General features: G+C 41.5%; 1 protein-coding gene across 2 annotated transcripts; it reads left to right on the top strand.

The window, feature by feature from the left end:
* Positions 1-8911: 8911 nt before the first annotated feature.
* Positions 8912-11068, top strand: LOC135798606 (chorion protein S38-like). Of its 2 annotated transcripts, XM_065311481.1 has the most exons (3): positions 8912-9073; positions 9509-9719; positions 9789-11068. In XM_065311481.1, the coding sequence occupies exons 2-3, from the start codon at positions 9708-9710 to the stop codon at positions 10398-10400; spliced, it is 624 nt and encodes a 207-aa protein (XP_065167553.1). In that variant the 5' UTR covers positions 8912-9073; positions 9509-9707; the 3' UTR covers positions 10401-11068. The 2 variants fall into 2 exon arrangements, with proteins under 2 accessions (XP_065167553.1, XP_065167554.1); XM_065311482.1 differs by lacking the exon at positions 8912-9073 and having other exon boundaries at positions 9480-9719.
* Positions 11069-16739: the final 5671 nt, after the last annotated feature.

The raw sequence follows: 16739 nt of genomic DNA on the forward strand, positions 1-16739 counted from the left end.
AATCGCATTTTCCCACTCCGGCGTAATTTATTACCGCAAAAGTTTCAATTAGTGGATTTTATTAGTGTCTGATTTTGATGAATTTTATACTTTAGGCTGACAGTGGTGTGGTGGTGGTTAGTGTGGTGTGAGATTATGTCTCCGACGGGATTTGGCGACGTGGTTTTTAGTTTTATATTTGCCCGTTTTACGGCGTCGTGTATTAGGTGTTTCGCGACGCGCGGGCGGATTTGCATATTCGATCATAAAATTTGTTACAACGAATCGTTAACCATTTTATACCCCGTTGTTCGTCTTTTTGTCGTGCAGCTCACCATGGTAGAGTGTTAAATTTGATGAGTTTTCTTTCAATTTCTTTGCACTGTGTCGTCGGACGTAAAATAAAGCATGATTGAAAAAGCAGTGTTTCCGTGCTTTACGATGGTTTGATGACTTGCCACTGATGTTTAATATGCATTTTCGGATAAAACATGCAAGCGATGGAAGACGGTTTTCATCCTATCCCCGTTCATCCTGACTCCTTGCGCCATACAGCGCGAAACAAAACGTCAAATAATTTTCGTTGCTCGTGGACTTTTTGGAAGCTCCTGGGTCGAGATAGCGAAATTATTTATGAACAAGTCGGGGAGTTGAATTTGGAAAGCGCTCGCTCTTCCCAGGAGCTGGCGCAAGCCTGGGAAAAAGGAAAAGAAAAAATAATAAGCATTTGCATTAGACATAGAAGTCCCAATCCCGCATGCGGCCATTCATTACGTTCCTTATCTCTCGCTGGCTGGAGCACGAGCTTCCCTTAGTTTTGTCTCCGAATTGTGCGAATGCTGGTACTAGTACTGGGACTTGCAGTGAGCAGTTACGATTGCTGATTGTTACTGTTTGAAAAGACTTCGGTGGTTTGGCCGGATCAAAATCGCGTACGGATGTGTCGCGATCCAAAATGGTGGGTAAGCGCGACACGCGCGCCCCCTCATGGCCCGTTAACTGTCTGCTTTACGAGCGGTCCTCGGTGCACCTCTAAATAATAAAGCGGGCTTTCTCCCACAACCAGCAGCATTATGATATGCGCTTATCCCTTTTTTTCCCCAGCCACACAGAATGTTCCAAAAACTGAATCTTATTTTAATAAAAAAATATATTTTGCAAAAAATAAACACTTGGTATTTCAGGCATGCCCTGCAGGAAAAGCTTGTTATTTAATTTTTTTGTGAACTTGTTTCTTCCTTGGATTGCGGTGTGTTGTCTCATTTCTGTATTTTATATTATTCGACCGTGGGTTTAGGTACGCGCACGTTAGCTAACGCGACGTTTAATATCTTATCAAGAAATAAAACGCAATAACAATAACAAATACATTTTATAACAAGAAGGCAGGAGAACAAGGCGAGCCTGTGTCGCTTTGCAATGTTGGAAAAGTTTTTATCTATTATTGTGTCGCGTAAAATGAAAATATCAAGGAATATCGTGGCAAGGAATTCCTGACAGCCAGTGGCGTAGCTACCGCAGAGCAAGAGTACGCATTGCGTTAAGATCCATCTACAAAAGTTCATTTTATATCCATTAACGCATTTATTAAATATTTTTTTACCTTAGGCAACCCAACTGATGAAGGTACTTACATATTAGTAGGTTCACACTCTATCCTAACCACACTTCTAGATCACATGGGTTCTAGATCACGTGTATATAGCTACGCCACTGCTGTAATCAAAAAAATTGAAAAATGATATTGAAATTCTTCCTAGTTACTTATTGCACAAAGTGCATGATATAGAATACTAAATGGCACTAGAAATAGATTACTTTTTGCTGTATAAGCAGGATGGGCGAAGAAGTGAAGGAGTGAATTGAAACGGCGAGTGAAAAGCTGAAAATTTGAAAAGGTTTTGACGCGCGCAGCGGCTTGCGTTTTAAACCGCCGGCGGCGGCGATTGCGTGGTATTATGAAGAGATCACGGGCGATTATAGACGGATGCTGTCAGTCAGCGTCGGAGGAGACGTCGTCTCGCGCTGGGCGATCACAATGGCCTGCGCCATGACCAAACACGACGTAAGTCTTTTGTAATTCATTCCGTCATACAACCAGCTGTATCATCGACGGACTGCAAAACATATTACTCGAATATAAGGATTTAATCTAGAATTTCAACTGGGTACAAAAAGTTGATAAGATTTTATTAGCAACTTGCCAAGAAGCTAAAAAGTGCAAAACGCATCAAGTTTCCTACTTACTTACTTACAATGTAAGTAGCTAAAATACCGAGTAAAATATAAATTATAAATTTTTTATAGTTTGAAGGGTTGTCTTGTGAGTAGTGAGTAATTCTGGAACATGTTAAAATGGCCACGCAACGTTTGCGACCACCAGTCCTATTCAGCCGCGCCCATAAATCAAGCTCTCGTTAAACCGCGCTCAACTGCGCCTGCCTTGGCTCAGATGTACTTCATTTAAATATCTGGAGCTTAATTTACACGTTCACAATTAATTTTAGATGGTTACGCTGGCGAACGTGCACTTCACCAGCTGAAAAAGCACAAAATCAAGAGAAATAAATGTAACAAATAAAAATATTCAAAAATTTGAATTTTTTTAGTTAAAAGTTACATACACTTGAATTTTTAAAAAAATTGATTTTTGTTTTGATTGGGGTTGATGCATGACCGTGCCGCGCCTCTATCCCGCTATCAGTAATCAGTCCAACCCTCCACAACACACATTTTTACCCTTTGCCAAACTACCCCTTTGATTATATTCGCCGCGAGTACATTTAAAACTCGTCTAACACCGGCTCGTATGCTATCAATCCATCTATTTGGTGAATTTCTTGTTTGCTTGCTTGGTTTGCATATAATTCGCAACTCCCCGGGCTCGCGACACCGAACGCCTGACGACGAAACAATAAAACAGAAAACGTCGCTCGTAAATCTCCGCACGCGAACTCTATCGCTGTGCGCTCTGCGCTACCGAGCCGGCAGCGGCAACCAGCGAATGAAGGAAAAGGATTGAAAGTCTGGGAACGAATAAAACAGCGAATAGGTTGGGTGCTAATTTAAAAAGGAGGCACCGACACCGACACAGCGACGCACTACATCGGGGCGGCTGCAACACGAATAAAGCTTTCATTGTTCTAATGAACCTCGAAAAACGCGCCCGCGCTGGGGAATAAATTACGACTCGCGACTCGTCAAGATGGGTCGGCGTGATGGACGTTAATGACGCGCGTTTCGATGAAATTCGACTCGAAACGGGGAATTAAAATTATCATCGGCGTAAATCATAATTTAACGATTTTTCCTCAAAACACTTTTTAGAACTTTTAAATCGGTGTAATCCTCGGAGTTTAATTAATTTTTACAGTTCTCACTGTTTTAACGCACTGCTAATTATGTTTTATACATCAATAAATCTTAAGCTGGGTGTGCAAACCGTTTTTTCTTGTTGATGTTGCCTGAAGTTGTCAAGATTAAACACCAAATTCCGACTGACAAAAAAGGGGTCTCGTATTGCGGATTTCGGATTTCATCCGGCGGATGGACAAAACGACCAAACAGGCTTGCGGACTTTTAAAACCCTTAAAACCTTTAAAATCTCGAAAAGTTTTGGATGAACTCAAAGTCGCGACCTCGACAGCGCTTAATCTCTCGTCCTGCAGTCCTGGAGGGCGACGAAGGTTTACGGCCGATTTGTGGTTGGTGGTCGACGTTATCCTTTCATAACATTAAGTCCACCATTTGCACTTTTTGAAAAATAAATAAAAATTTTTTTTTTCGTTGCATCCGTACACGAAGAAAAATTCAGTGTCAACTTGTTATTACTTGTCACTTTGGTAAGCATTCCGGCTCATATTTCATATTAATACGCGCGCATTTATTAAGTTATTTTTGAGAAATTAAAATAGCGTAACGCATGCCTTTCGACTCTTCTGGCAATCAGAAGTACGAGCTAGTTTCCTATAATTAATGAGCCGTTTTGATGTGCGTAGCATGAAGGTATCTCCATCTTCTCGGTGGAACTCGATCATTCTAACGTATCAATGGTATTAAATTTACTCGTCGCTTCTGTCGTAACTTTGCGCATGTACTCACATTTTTTCCACATGTGTGCAACGTGTAGAACTTGAATAAAACAACAAAAAAGGTGACGCAACGTGAAAAACCGCATTGAAATAAAAGTAGAAAGAACGTGTCGGTATAAGCTGGAAGAAATGTGACAAAGACGCGTGTCTCGTGTCTGAAATTAGCTCGATATGATGAAGCAGACGTTTATTTATAGCGCAGTCATCCGACGCATTTATTACCTACTCGGGAAAAGAAATCAAAAATAAGACTTTTAGATGTTTTTATGTTTTTTATTCAAATATCGCACGACATGTAAACGCTTGTAAAACGTTGAATGTAAATGCAAATTTTTAAAAATCTACTGCAAACAACCGAATTGTATTTTTAGGGTTGGTGGGGACGTGAGTAGAGAGGATAAAACGGGATGGTAAACGTGTGCGCTTGTCGTGAGGGCTAAATTTATCCGCGCGCATAAATCGGGACGCGTTCGGGCGCGAAGACAACGCGCCGTGGACGAAATAACCGAAAACATACGCATTCGGGACATCGTGGCTAAAAACAGAAAAATAACAGAATGCGTGCGTTTGTTGGCACAGCCATGCGAGCGAGAGTATCATTGCCATTGCCAAAGCTTTTCTGTTGACGCCCGCGCTACGAAATTAAATGAAGTGCCGAAACGGGTGCGAAGAATTGTGGCCGTTTTGTTGTTGTTGCTTCGTCACGCGGATAGATGGGAATACATCCAGTGTATTCAGGAGAACGTGCAACGAAATAATTAGCCCCTTGTGACTGTACACTGCACAGTTGCACTAAATTTAGATTTTTTGACGGAAAAAAATTCGGTATTCAGACAGATGATATTTTTTATTTTATATAATCAAAAAAATTAATTAGGAGATTCCAGGAGTGGAGTAGAGTTGACTCTGTGAAGGCATGTACGAATGTTAGGTATTTTCATTAAGTTACACAATCGCAATTAGACGTTTTAATGATTTTAATGAAGGAAGAGGACTTAATGAGAATGTTTGCGCGATAGGGAAATTATATTCCAGGAAAGCATACAGTGGTGTACTTGGATTAAAATTACGCCTTAAAAAATTCCCGACATTTCTCATTACTCTCATTGCCCTCTAGAATACTGCAACGTTTTGTACAAAGCTTTGCTGGAAGTTAGAAGATACTTGGTTAGTAGTTGGTAGTCTCATATTCTCATTGCTCATTGCCGAGGCATTTGAATGGCGATATCTTATCGCGCAATCTAATTTTAATTAATAGTAACCGTCTGGGGGCTGCGTTCACGGACTCGCGCCGACGACGACGGCGGCGACGAACGACGATAGCGAAGCGACGCCGAACAAACAGAATTGTGTACGGTGCAGACTTGCGGCATCTTTCGGTTCGCACAGAGGCATAACGAGAAACGTGGCATCTTCGCCATGCACTGTGCAGTCTTAGGTAAACTAACTAGTTAGTTACTGGAACTCGTTCGACGATCGAGAGTCCGAGAAATCGTGAAGTCCAGCAAACGGAAAAAATCACAAACATAGTCGAACGTTGAAAACGACGTCCTGGTACTGTTCTTCTTGAGGTCGTAGTTTTCCGCATGCTGGAATTGATTTTAATGTAAAATGTATTTCTAATACTAATGAATGTCAATGGTGTTAAGAAATAATGATCCTCACCTGGGTTCCCAGCTTCTTGGCGTCGCTGCATTACTGCTAAATTTATTTAAGTAGTTGTGACCTCAAGAAGGAAACTGAGATACAAGAAACTCGCGTGGAATTTCCGACGTTGTGTGTTTTATGTGCTACGTCATTAAATGTGCGAATATTTCCACACCTTGTTAGTTGGTTAGTAATCACGCATCTTGTTTATTTTATATCTTAAAATGAAAAAATGTAGAAATTCTAACGAGAACATTTTAATAAATTTAATATAGACGTGAGGGTAATTCCAATCATGTGATTGTAATCATGATCATAATTAGATATCTGTGGATCGGAAGAAAAGTAGCGTGTGATGTGACTCGCACGCGGTTTTGCGCAGAGGGATAAACTTTCTTAATTATAACTTTCGCTCGCGTAGTTCACATGTAATTCGCGCGCGCGCATGCAAAGCTCAAAATGCAAACTAATTCGGAAGAATCAAATTCGAAACTAAAGTTTCGTGCAGAGGCACAACTTTGTGCGCGTAAAGTTTGATGGAGCAAATAAATGATTTACGTCAGGATGCGTGACATTTGGCAAGATAGTGTAAAATATAAGTAGAAATACAAAACAAAATATTCTAAAGCAATGATCAAGTCTATGGAATAAAATGCATGTTGTATGGTTGTTGCTATTCGTGTTGAACACTCGTTTGAGCTTTCCTGCCGTAACGACTCACGACAGGAACACATCAAACATAGAAGTATATAAGAATGCTTGCATTCCGTATTTAACATTACGTCGACTAATCCGGGAGCTTTCCATTCGCTAGAAATATTTCTATTTCTATTCCCCGATCGCTTTCCGCTCCCGCTGGTAAGACGCGTATACATGTCGGTTCTATTTCTATTTTCTATAAAACAACCAGCACTAGCGCGACGACAAAATTCAGGAAAATCTAAGCCTTATCGAGATCACCAACGAAAACTATGCGTCGTATCGGTTTCCACAAGGCACGCACGCTCCAACAAATGAAATAAAATCAGAAACAAAACACAAATGAAACGAGCTTAGCTATATTATGGTCGGCGGTAGTCGTGCAGTTGGCATCTAACTCAAGCACAACGAGCAATAATAACAAAAGACATTCACCGTGTGGTAGTGTATAGCGCAAAAGCTCGCGGCTCGAAAAGCTCCCAAAGTATTTATGTATATTTACGTATGTATTTACGAATTACCTACGCGGCGTTAGTTAATTCGTCGTCGGGCGCTGCCACGCTCGGAATTTATACAACTAAAACCCAATTTGTAACCGATAAGCATCGCAGCCCGCACGGTTGCGTCGCACACGAGCGCACGACGATACGTTATGCGCGCGGAGGGAAATAAAGGCGCGCTGCTCGGTAGAAATGCACACGAAACGAGAAATGAGAAAAGGAAATTTCAACGATACCAGCACAAAGCGAACGCGATCGCGGACGCGAAAGCTTCGTCAGAATGTGGCCGAGAAGCACGCAAAGTCGAAGAATGTAATCGAGCTATGGGGGGAAACTGACAACATCAGTTCGAAATTTAATACCCTCGAATGGCGATAATAAATTCTATAAAGACAAAAGACGAAACGGGGAAATCACGAAATTTAACTTGAAACCGTGTACAAATCACAGGTCAGACTAATTAATTACATTTAACAACGAAAATAAAATTTAAAATTAGGAAAAGTTAGATTCGCGAATGTTTTGAAGCGTAAAATATAGAAATATAGCAATTGATTGCGACCTTCACCGTTCAACTAGACGTTGTCGTCGGTTTTGCTATGCTCGAGTGCGTCTAGACTTAATGGAGCACGCAGAAAACGATCACAAATGTCTGTAAACTGCACGCTGCAATCTAAACTGATTGAACTTAAGCCAGAAACGCAAAGAGACATGTCAATTTTAGACATTTCACATTTTCTCATATTTCTCATCCACGTACTTTTCATGTCATCCAATCCTTTTATTTTCTATTATTACTATCACTTGTTGATTTATTATTTATGGTAGTTCAATATCAAAGGTTTTGGCTCAAATCTCAATTATGTCTCACGGAAATGTTAATTATACATGTAGGTGTGCGACTAACGGACGAAAGTGAAACTAATTTCTTGTTATGACTATTACGCCTGCGCCTGTCGGCGAGCTCGGCTTCCTCGGCTCCTACACGCTCAGAAAAGCAATGTTTTCATTACCTACGAGTCGGTGGCGATCTTAAGATCATGAGATCGTGATTTATTTATTTATCCGCAAGCCAGCACGATGCAATCCATACACGATGCAATCTGCGAGCCGAAAAAAAAAACCTTTTAATTATTGCTTATTTATTTTCTTATTATTACATGTTTGTTTCTCTGGTCATTATTATCGTTTTGATTAGTTCGTGGATCCCTGCTGTGATCGATTCATTAAGATTTAATATCGAAATAACAACGAGAACCGCAGCAACAAATAAAAATTAAATGATTGAAAGTGGTTGAAATTTTCTTCGAGTCCAATTGTTTTCAATCCATTCAGTTTGTAATTAATTTATGGTTTATTTGTTTCTAATAATCCTGCGATAAATTTCGTTGTTGCAATTACTGTTTAGTCCGGTGTGTGTTTGGCGCTAAGTTATTTTCGATTTTCGAATGGAAACTAGTTTCACCAAATTAATCGGCTCCCGCAATTTCGATCCGTATTACACCTACAACTGGTTTGTTTCCAACCTGCCGTAGGTGAGCTGCGCAGCAAATAATTATGAAATTAAATTTAATTTAGCATGGCAACACTTTATTAAGGCGCGCGCGTTTATTTGCAAGCGTGATTTAATTAACAAAACAGTAAAACACTAAATGCTGAACGCTAATTGGTTGTTTATTATTTAATGTCGCACACAGTAACATATTTGCTACATAGAAATACAAAATTTGTTGTTGTTTGTGCGAAAAATTTTAAATTAATTTTGCGTGTTATTGAATCAAATTATTTATGCCCGGTTTGGAATAATATTCAAGGTGCAGTGAAATAAGAAAGTCTAAACTTGCTTCTTATGGTAATGCTTTTTATTTGTGAGTGTATGTTTTGCTACTGATTGTCCTGCTTTGTCGATCGGTGCATTGTGAGCGGCGTCAAAAGTCGCGCAAACGAAGAGAAATTTGCAATTAGATTTTTTTCTTTTCAGATGCAGAGCAAAGTGACTAAACAGAAGTAATTGTGAACTTTCTAAGTGTTGCTATGTCGAACTTGGCGACCGGAGAATAATCAAATCAAATTTAATTTCTTTACCATTCGCTTTTAATGTCAATTTAAAATATGGTCAAACGAGTTCGAAGAGAAGAAGATGTCAACGATTAAAACGTAATTAAAAATGTAAATGACAAACGATTTGCATAATTTCGGCGTTAAATAAATAAAATTCATTCGGGTTTTTTTAATGTGGGCCTTGAAAATGTTTCCGATCTAAAAACCTAAATATTCAAATAATCGTTTCCTGTCGCAGCTGAGAATACGAGCATCTCAAATTAATGATGTTTATGTTTTTTTCTAATCAACAGTTTCCCTTTTGGGTTTGCTTAATAACATCTATTAACACTAATCGCACAGGTAATTACCGCACCAAATAGGAAGTTTAAATTGTATGATGTGAAACTTTTAACGCACGAAAACCGCTTTAAAGCGATTTAATAACGTTGCTTTAATTTGGTGGCGACAATGACTTTTTGTTGCATCGTCACCGCGTATTACTCACGTCTCAAACGCTCTCAACCAATTCAATTTGCTTGTAATTTACAGGTAACTGCACCGATGCAGAATGTCGAATTTGAACAAGCGTGCGAACATTGTAAATAGTGCTAGAGTAAAGTGAAGCAAAGTAGAGTATTCTAGATTATGAAAGCCTTTCACTGGCCCCACCTGAAGGTGGTATAAAAGCAACGGGAACCACCAAGGTTTGATCAGTTCACATCTGACACTTGAATCAAAAATCACCACGATGAAATTAAAAGTAAGTAATATCTTCATCTTCATCAATCAAAATGTGATTAAATAAAAATTTTTGTTTTTTTAAATTTAGATTATTGTTGGAATACTGATGATGTTTGTGGGTACAACTTTCGCGGGTTTCTCATCCAGTGGTCATGACGGTGGCGATCATGGTGGTGGAGGCGGAGGAGGCGGCGGTGGCGGAGGTCATTTTGATTTTTCACAATTTGAAAGCCACCAAGAAGAACACCATGAAATCCCAACAAAAACAGTAGAATATTCCAAACCAGTTCATGTTCCAGTAGTCAAAAAGGTTGGAATCCCAGTTCCTCATCCAGTCGGAGTGCCAGTACCTCAAGTAATCAAAGTACCAGTCCCACAACCATACCCGGTTCATGTCCCGGTGCCGCAACCCATTGCAGTACCAATTTATAAACTGGTACCTCAAGAAATTGAGAAAAAAGTGCCCATCACCGTGGAGAAACCAGTGCCGGTCCACATTGAGAAACCATACAAAATTGAAATTGAAAAACATCATCCTGTCCATGTGCCCAAGCCGTACCCAGTTCACGTACCTGTCTACAAACACGTCTACCATCACATACCAAAACACCATGGAGGCGGTGGTGGACATGGTGGTCATGGAGGTGGCGGACATGGAGGCGGCGGACATGGTGGCGGTGGACATGGTGGTTGGCATTAAGTCCTCTACGACCTTCGCATAACAATGGAATGAATGGAACTAACGGAACAAAGAAAAACGCCAAATAACGCCCGCAACATACAGTGTGTCCCGTCGGAGGTTGAATGCAAAGGTGAAAGGGAAGTTGGATGGTTGGAAATTGAAAGGTGCGACCATGAAAGTTTTCTTTTTTTATATCGCTCGGCTTTTCTTTCACTTTTGTGTACGACTCCGACGTGCACGCTTTATGTTGTTCTATCTTGCCATCTTGCCATCAAACGTAAAAAAAGATGAAAACGTAAAAAGGCCGTCCAAGTCACGATCCATTGTCATAGACATCGCACGATCGTTGGAAACACGCGCAGTTTTCATCGCAATTTTCACATCGTAATCGTCTATTTCGCATCACACATCGTACCGCATCATCATCATTGCCAGGCAATCAACTTTTAACCAAATGATTTTTAATTAGTTTGATAAGTGTTTTTATTGTTGTTTATTGTTTTGTTACAAGAGAATGGAGAGCGTGGAGCGTAGCAAAACGCTGGTTTTATTGTTGTGTAATTTTATTAATTCTTATGATAATTTGTTAATTATTTAATGTTTTTCCGCTTTGCTGGGTCTTTCTTTAAGACCCAAGACTTTCCATTTCGTTGCTACAAAATATAGAAAATTGAGTGCAAATAAAAGTACATTTTGAATTAAAACCACACTAGTTTTGTATGTTTTAGCAAATGGGTAAAAGGAAGAAAGTGTCACTTTCACTATATTTTGCGTTTTGCATTAGGTACGCAGTGATCCAAGACGCATCGACGGTCGCCAGTTTGCTGTTTATTATTTGCAATTATTATTACAGACATTAGCGGTGGAATCATAGACCATGAAAACAAAATTTACTTTCTCCAACATAACAACTGTACATCAATGTCAATGACCAACGAAAGCCTTGCAAACAGATTGTAACACTATTGAAATAGTTTAAAAGTAGTTCTGCAGTGAGGTTAACTTTTACGTAGCATTTGGTGTTTGTGTTGTGCTTGCGCTAGCAATATATTTGCGCGTAAAGCAATATTAGCACATTTTCGGGACGACGTGTTGTTATTCCCGATGCGCTCGGTCGGTTTCACGGATTAAGGGATAGTCCGTGGCACGTCGTAAATCGACGCGGAATTCGGCGGGGCGGTATCACAAAGCAAGCAAAAGCGCACGCGCAAAGAACACACAAAGCGATGAGACACAAGAAACAAGAAATAAGAAAGAAATACGCGAAGCGCATAAGGTGCAGAGTCGACGCTGGGACAGATTTATGAAGTCAGTCTGATTTACACCACAAAACACAAGAGCAAAAAGAAAACAACGCACCAGAAGGTTGAAGATATTCGTCTATGAATAAAACTTACGATTTCATTTAATTGACAGCAGAGCGAAAAAATTTTAAAATTTAAAACTTTCAATTCGTTGAAATAACTGCGACGGCCGACATCTTTACGAGCATGGAACCGTAGAGTCCAAACGAATCGCATTCGTTTCGCTGCAAGGGTCCTTCGGGATGAATATCGCGCGCATACATCATCCACGCCGCGTTTACGAATTACGACACGTGGAGGCATATGCCGTGGCGTGTCAATGCGTTCATTACAATCACAATGAGCGATCTTTTTCGGATTCATTATCGAGACACACACTCTACGTATGCCTGTGTGACACGATACAAGATGATACACATGTACAACAACCATGAGATCATGAGTAAAGAGTATGAAGTGAAAAGCACACACGAAATAAAAAGAAATCAAAGTTGTACCTGTGGAGTAGGTACACACAGTTCATAAACGAATGTAATTTACACGACACATCTACTTGTGTGCCTGCAGCAGATGAACAGGACACACATGGGTCTTTCATGGGTCTTTCACATAGCGTTTGGCTTTTATATGCGTTGCGCTGTTTTGTACGAAGATGATTTACTCGATTCACTTGCGTCGAGTAAAAACACGTTCTCGTGCGGTACGCAAGAATGTGTTCTCCTATTCATGGGAGCGTGAAGCATCGCGGACCTTTGAACCAGAAAAATCGAAATTATCATATTTGATTAGGCGTACAATGCGCGCGCTTGGCCCGAACACGGATCCCCAAAGAGGCACGAATCATGCACCATGAAACCCGTCATAAATTACAATTTAGTCCAAAATGTTGTGCTTAATCGCAAGCATCGAATATTAAATCCCAAAAGAGTTCCCAAAAGGATCATCAACTCGAAGAACTTAGTTGGGAGTATACTTTGAAGTTTGAAGTTATGTGAGGTGTCAATTTTCAATTTGGTCATCAGTTTTTTTTTCCAGCTTGCTATTTGCTTGGACCTCGTTGGACTTTGGACAGTTGCTGATGGAATTATTCAGCGCACGTATAGCGCTCCCCTTTTTCTTCGTTTCGCCCTTTTTGCTGCGCAGTACGAGCGGGCACATCTTGTTAGTATTTTTTGGCTTTGCGCGCTCTGTGCGGAAATTCGCACGAGGGCGTCGAGCGCGCCGCGTAAAATTTAGCCATAATTGTTTTCGGAGTTACTGCTGAATAATTCCGGGCGACCAGGGAGCACGGTAAATGTTCGCCGAGCGTGTCGGGCATGCAAGAGGACGGGATATGCACGAGGGATCTATAAGATCTGCACTTTATGTACATGACATCAGACCAAAATCGCCAAAAATTACCCAAGGAATTGCTCCTAAATTGAAACTTGCTAAACTATACTTTGAAAATAAATATTTTGACTCTGCTGGATTTTATGATTATGAAGACATTCTTTAGCAGCCTTTATATTTTGTTATTTCATACTTTACTTTGCGTCCTTTATTCTGAAAGAAATAACTAGCAATAGAATGTATTAGTATGTGCTGAAACTGCTAAAGTGGATGGCCAATGTTGCAATGCAGTTACAAGATGCTGGTGTCCTTGTCTTAGAATAGAGCGACGATGGCTGGCGTTGGTGGCGGCGGCAGTGGCAGCATCGTCGCAACGTAAAACGTAAAAGGGAGATGAATTATTTCGGGTGGAAGGCAGTAGATTGTCGCCATATATCACCGAGCGTGGCGCAATTCTTTCCGCGCAATAATTTGTCAGGATGTGTCTCTGCTACGCTCGCGCGGGTTGCTCTTATTTCTGCCGCCAACCAGCACCACCAGTGCGCGCCAACTGGGATGCTCAGTCGTTAGACAAATAACTAATAGAACGACGCAAACGACAGAAACTAGAATTTGAACCTGCATGTGTAAAATAAAAAAAACTCAAAAGTTAACTATCGTGTTTACAGATAGGTGGCGTAATCGGTATAAATTTTAGAATATTTTTTTAGAGATGTGATTGTAAAGACGTGTAATACATCCTGTCTCCTTCCGTTCATTTATGTTTTTTTTATGTGTTAGATGTGACAGTGCGTCGTTTTGTTTGTTATCCGCTGCTGGTCTGGTAGCAGGCGCATACATATGGGTAAACAATGAGGTGAGGGTCCAATAAAAGGCAATCTCCCGGCCGATTTAATATCAGCGCTTGTGACGGCCATAAATAACGGCGGGACCCGCTGCCGCCGCCACCACCGCCGCCTTTGCTGGAAAGCGTTGCCGCGTTTCGGGAAGAGAGCCTCCCGGCCGGAGAGCTAACGACATTCCAGTCGTTATCAGAGACAGCCTCGGCAATATCACTCGGCGCTCACTCTTTCGCTCACCCCCGGCTCAATCTCGCTCCCGCTTGCGCCGCCATCGTCGTCGTCGTCGTTCCGCTCGTTCTGGCTGTCAGCGCGGCGAAAGGGGCACGCGCTGGATGCCATTCGGGACTGCCATGAGAGACGCCAGGAATGCGGATATTGCCGTTTCGAAACAGTTACGCTTGCGTTTCACGCACCCTAGAACTCGCAACGATACCCGCCAACCCACCCGAAACGGCAACACACACACAAAATTATTTTGCATCACTCTGATCCATCAATATTGAATCCAAAGATGTGATATATTCCTATATATGGATTGCGATGAGTTATTTCCCATCTTTCCTTGACATGATCTGCAAGCAGCAGCGACCACGGGCTGGAAAAGATGTTGGAAGTTGGGAAATATTGAAAGAGACCCTCGGACAGCACGCCAGAAACGTAATAATTCACCCTCGTACCAGTCGGGCCTGTGTGGGCACAATCCCGCATCCCTAAAATGTTGTTCATGCCATACTTGTGCTAATATCACTCTTCCTCCCCAACCCTCGGAAGCACACATTTGTTTAGTAGCCGGAGAAAAGTGGACCGCGTGGACGACATCGCAATGGATCGGTATGCACAAACATTACATGACACTCAGGACATTCACAACCCGGCAACCATAAACAAACGACAAACAATTCAGCGACGAAGCATGCCTATCATCGTCGGGCATCAGGCGCATCAGAACAAACTGTCCTTCCGTGGGTCTTTGCTCGTTTGTTTGCGGTCGCATATAAATCGCAATGTTTAGACAATCCGTGTCACATTGTGGAGCATGGTCATATTTTAGGGTTCTTCAGGTCCCATAGCCTTCAACCTTTCTTCCTTTCACACATCACACCTCATATCAATCAGCTACCTCTGCTACCAGTTGTGGTTTGGGAGCTAATCTAAATAAATAAGCAGAGTTAAGTTTTATTTAGCTTTTCAGTTTTGTGTGTTATTGAGTTTGGGCCAATCCATTGTTGTGAGGTCTTATATCTTTCGGTTGTAACGAGAACTGGTTAAGGGGTTTCCAGCCGCTAACGAGAAATCCCCCGCCTCACGTTAACTTTGCTTTAACATGTAAAGTAAGTAACATGCAACAATCACATCGCCCCGGCGATAAATAACTCGCACGGCAGGCCATTGTGTGCTCCGCCAACATTTCGGCATGGCGGCGATAGCTAAGGCGCGCGCTCGAAATCAAGTCGAAGCTGCCGCCTGGGCTGCAACGCGCCCGACGATAGGCTTCATTAAATCCGTTATCGCGACTCTCCTACGTTTTCGCCGCGGCGAGGGAAACTTTTAAATTTATTTCACTTATCGTTATTCTAAGCCCAGCACGACCCCAGCCAAACGACCACCCTTGACACCGGCTAAAATGCAACCTTTCTCAACTGCACACAAAAAGTCAATTACGTTCAAACTTTGAACTTCAAAAAAAAAGCAAAAAAACAAAAAAAATCAGTATTATATACCCAGCTATATGTGTGATGTATAATAAAAGTCGGATGAAGGTATAAACCGGAGGTTGTAACACACATCATTCGCCCAATTGTACAAATCGCGTGAGTATAAAGAAATAAAGAAGTGCGAATGAAATTTACGCGCCTCTTCGGCCATCATCATCGCACGCTACTCATCCGTACGTAAACACTGCCGCTGGGAGTTTTACGGCCGTAAAATCGGAGACCTGTAGCGCCTCATCTACGGCCATTCCAAATCCCCTCGTATGACATATGACATATGCGCTACTTTAAATGTTTACGTTGTGTATAATTTGGTGACGGCGCCGAAGACAAATCTCGAAGAATTGGCGCATTAAATAAAAGTCGGAAATGTCGATGTGAATGTGGAGGATGACGCGCCTGGGGGATTCTCGCATTCTCGAACGGTAGTAAGTTTTTTTTACGAGATCATCATGCTCATGATCATCGGGTGATACGCTCATTTTTACAACACCTCCTTATTATTATTACACGGCGGCGGCGGCTCGAGGGCGTTTGCGCGCAGCGAAAAACTGCCGTTTTATGGCGTCGTATAGGAGGACGTAACACGCACCAGATTGATTTTACAATCGATGATAAAGTTTTTATTGCGCTCGGGAGTTTGCCACCAGTTCATGACTAGCGCGTAAAAAGACAAATAATAGAATTCAACAGAGGGGTAGTAGATATCTGATATTATTACGTTTCTATTTTTATTTTAAGAAATTAGTATAAATGCGGATCTGATGGGTCTTAAGCAGTAGGAAAATTTATCGTTGGATACGAGAAAGAAAAGAGTTGATGTGATGTAGACTGTACGAAGTAAAAAAAGCAAAATCCTTAAAACTAAACTCGAACTAAAAGCCATTATGACCATGAGAGCTGCAGGGGTAAAGAGAGGAGGATATGTGTTGGCCGGGCATTCGCAAACGATCGCCAAACGAGCGGCGAGTCGCTCGTTTAACTGCCGCCGTTTTCTAAGACGTTCGGCAATTATTTTAACGCCGCTCGCCAGCGCGCCCATTCGCTAAACGCCATAATGCGCCATTTCGCCCAACTCGCGAAGAACTAATAGTCCTCAATAATATGCCCTCGGTGTGACTATAAGCGGCACTACTCTCGGTGCTTACGCCACAGTCCATACTTCTC

The sequence above is a fragment of the Atheta coriaria genome, unplaced genomic scaffold (assembly GCF_025399875.1).
Source record: "Atheta coriaria isolate IRGN ID8LTWV9N9 unplaced genomic scaffold, Caltech_Dcor_3.1 hic_scaffold_9_pilon, whole genome shotgun sequence".
In the NCBI taxonomy this organism is placed as follows: Eukaryota; Metazoa; Arthropoda; class Insecta; order Coleoptera; family Staphylinidae; genus Dalotia; species Dalotia coriaria.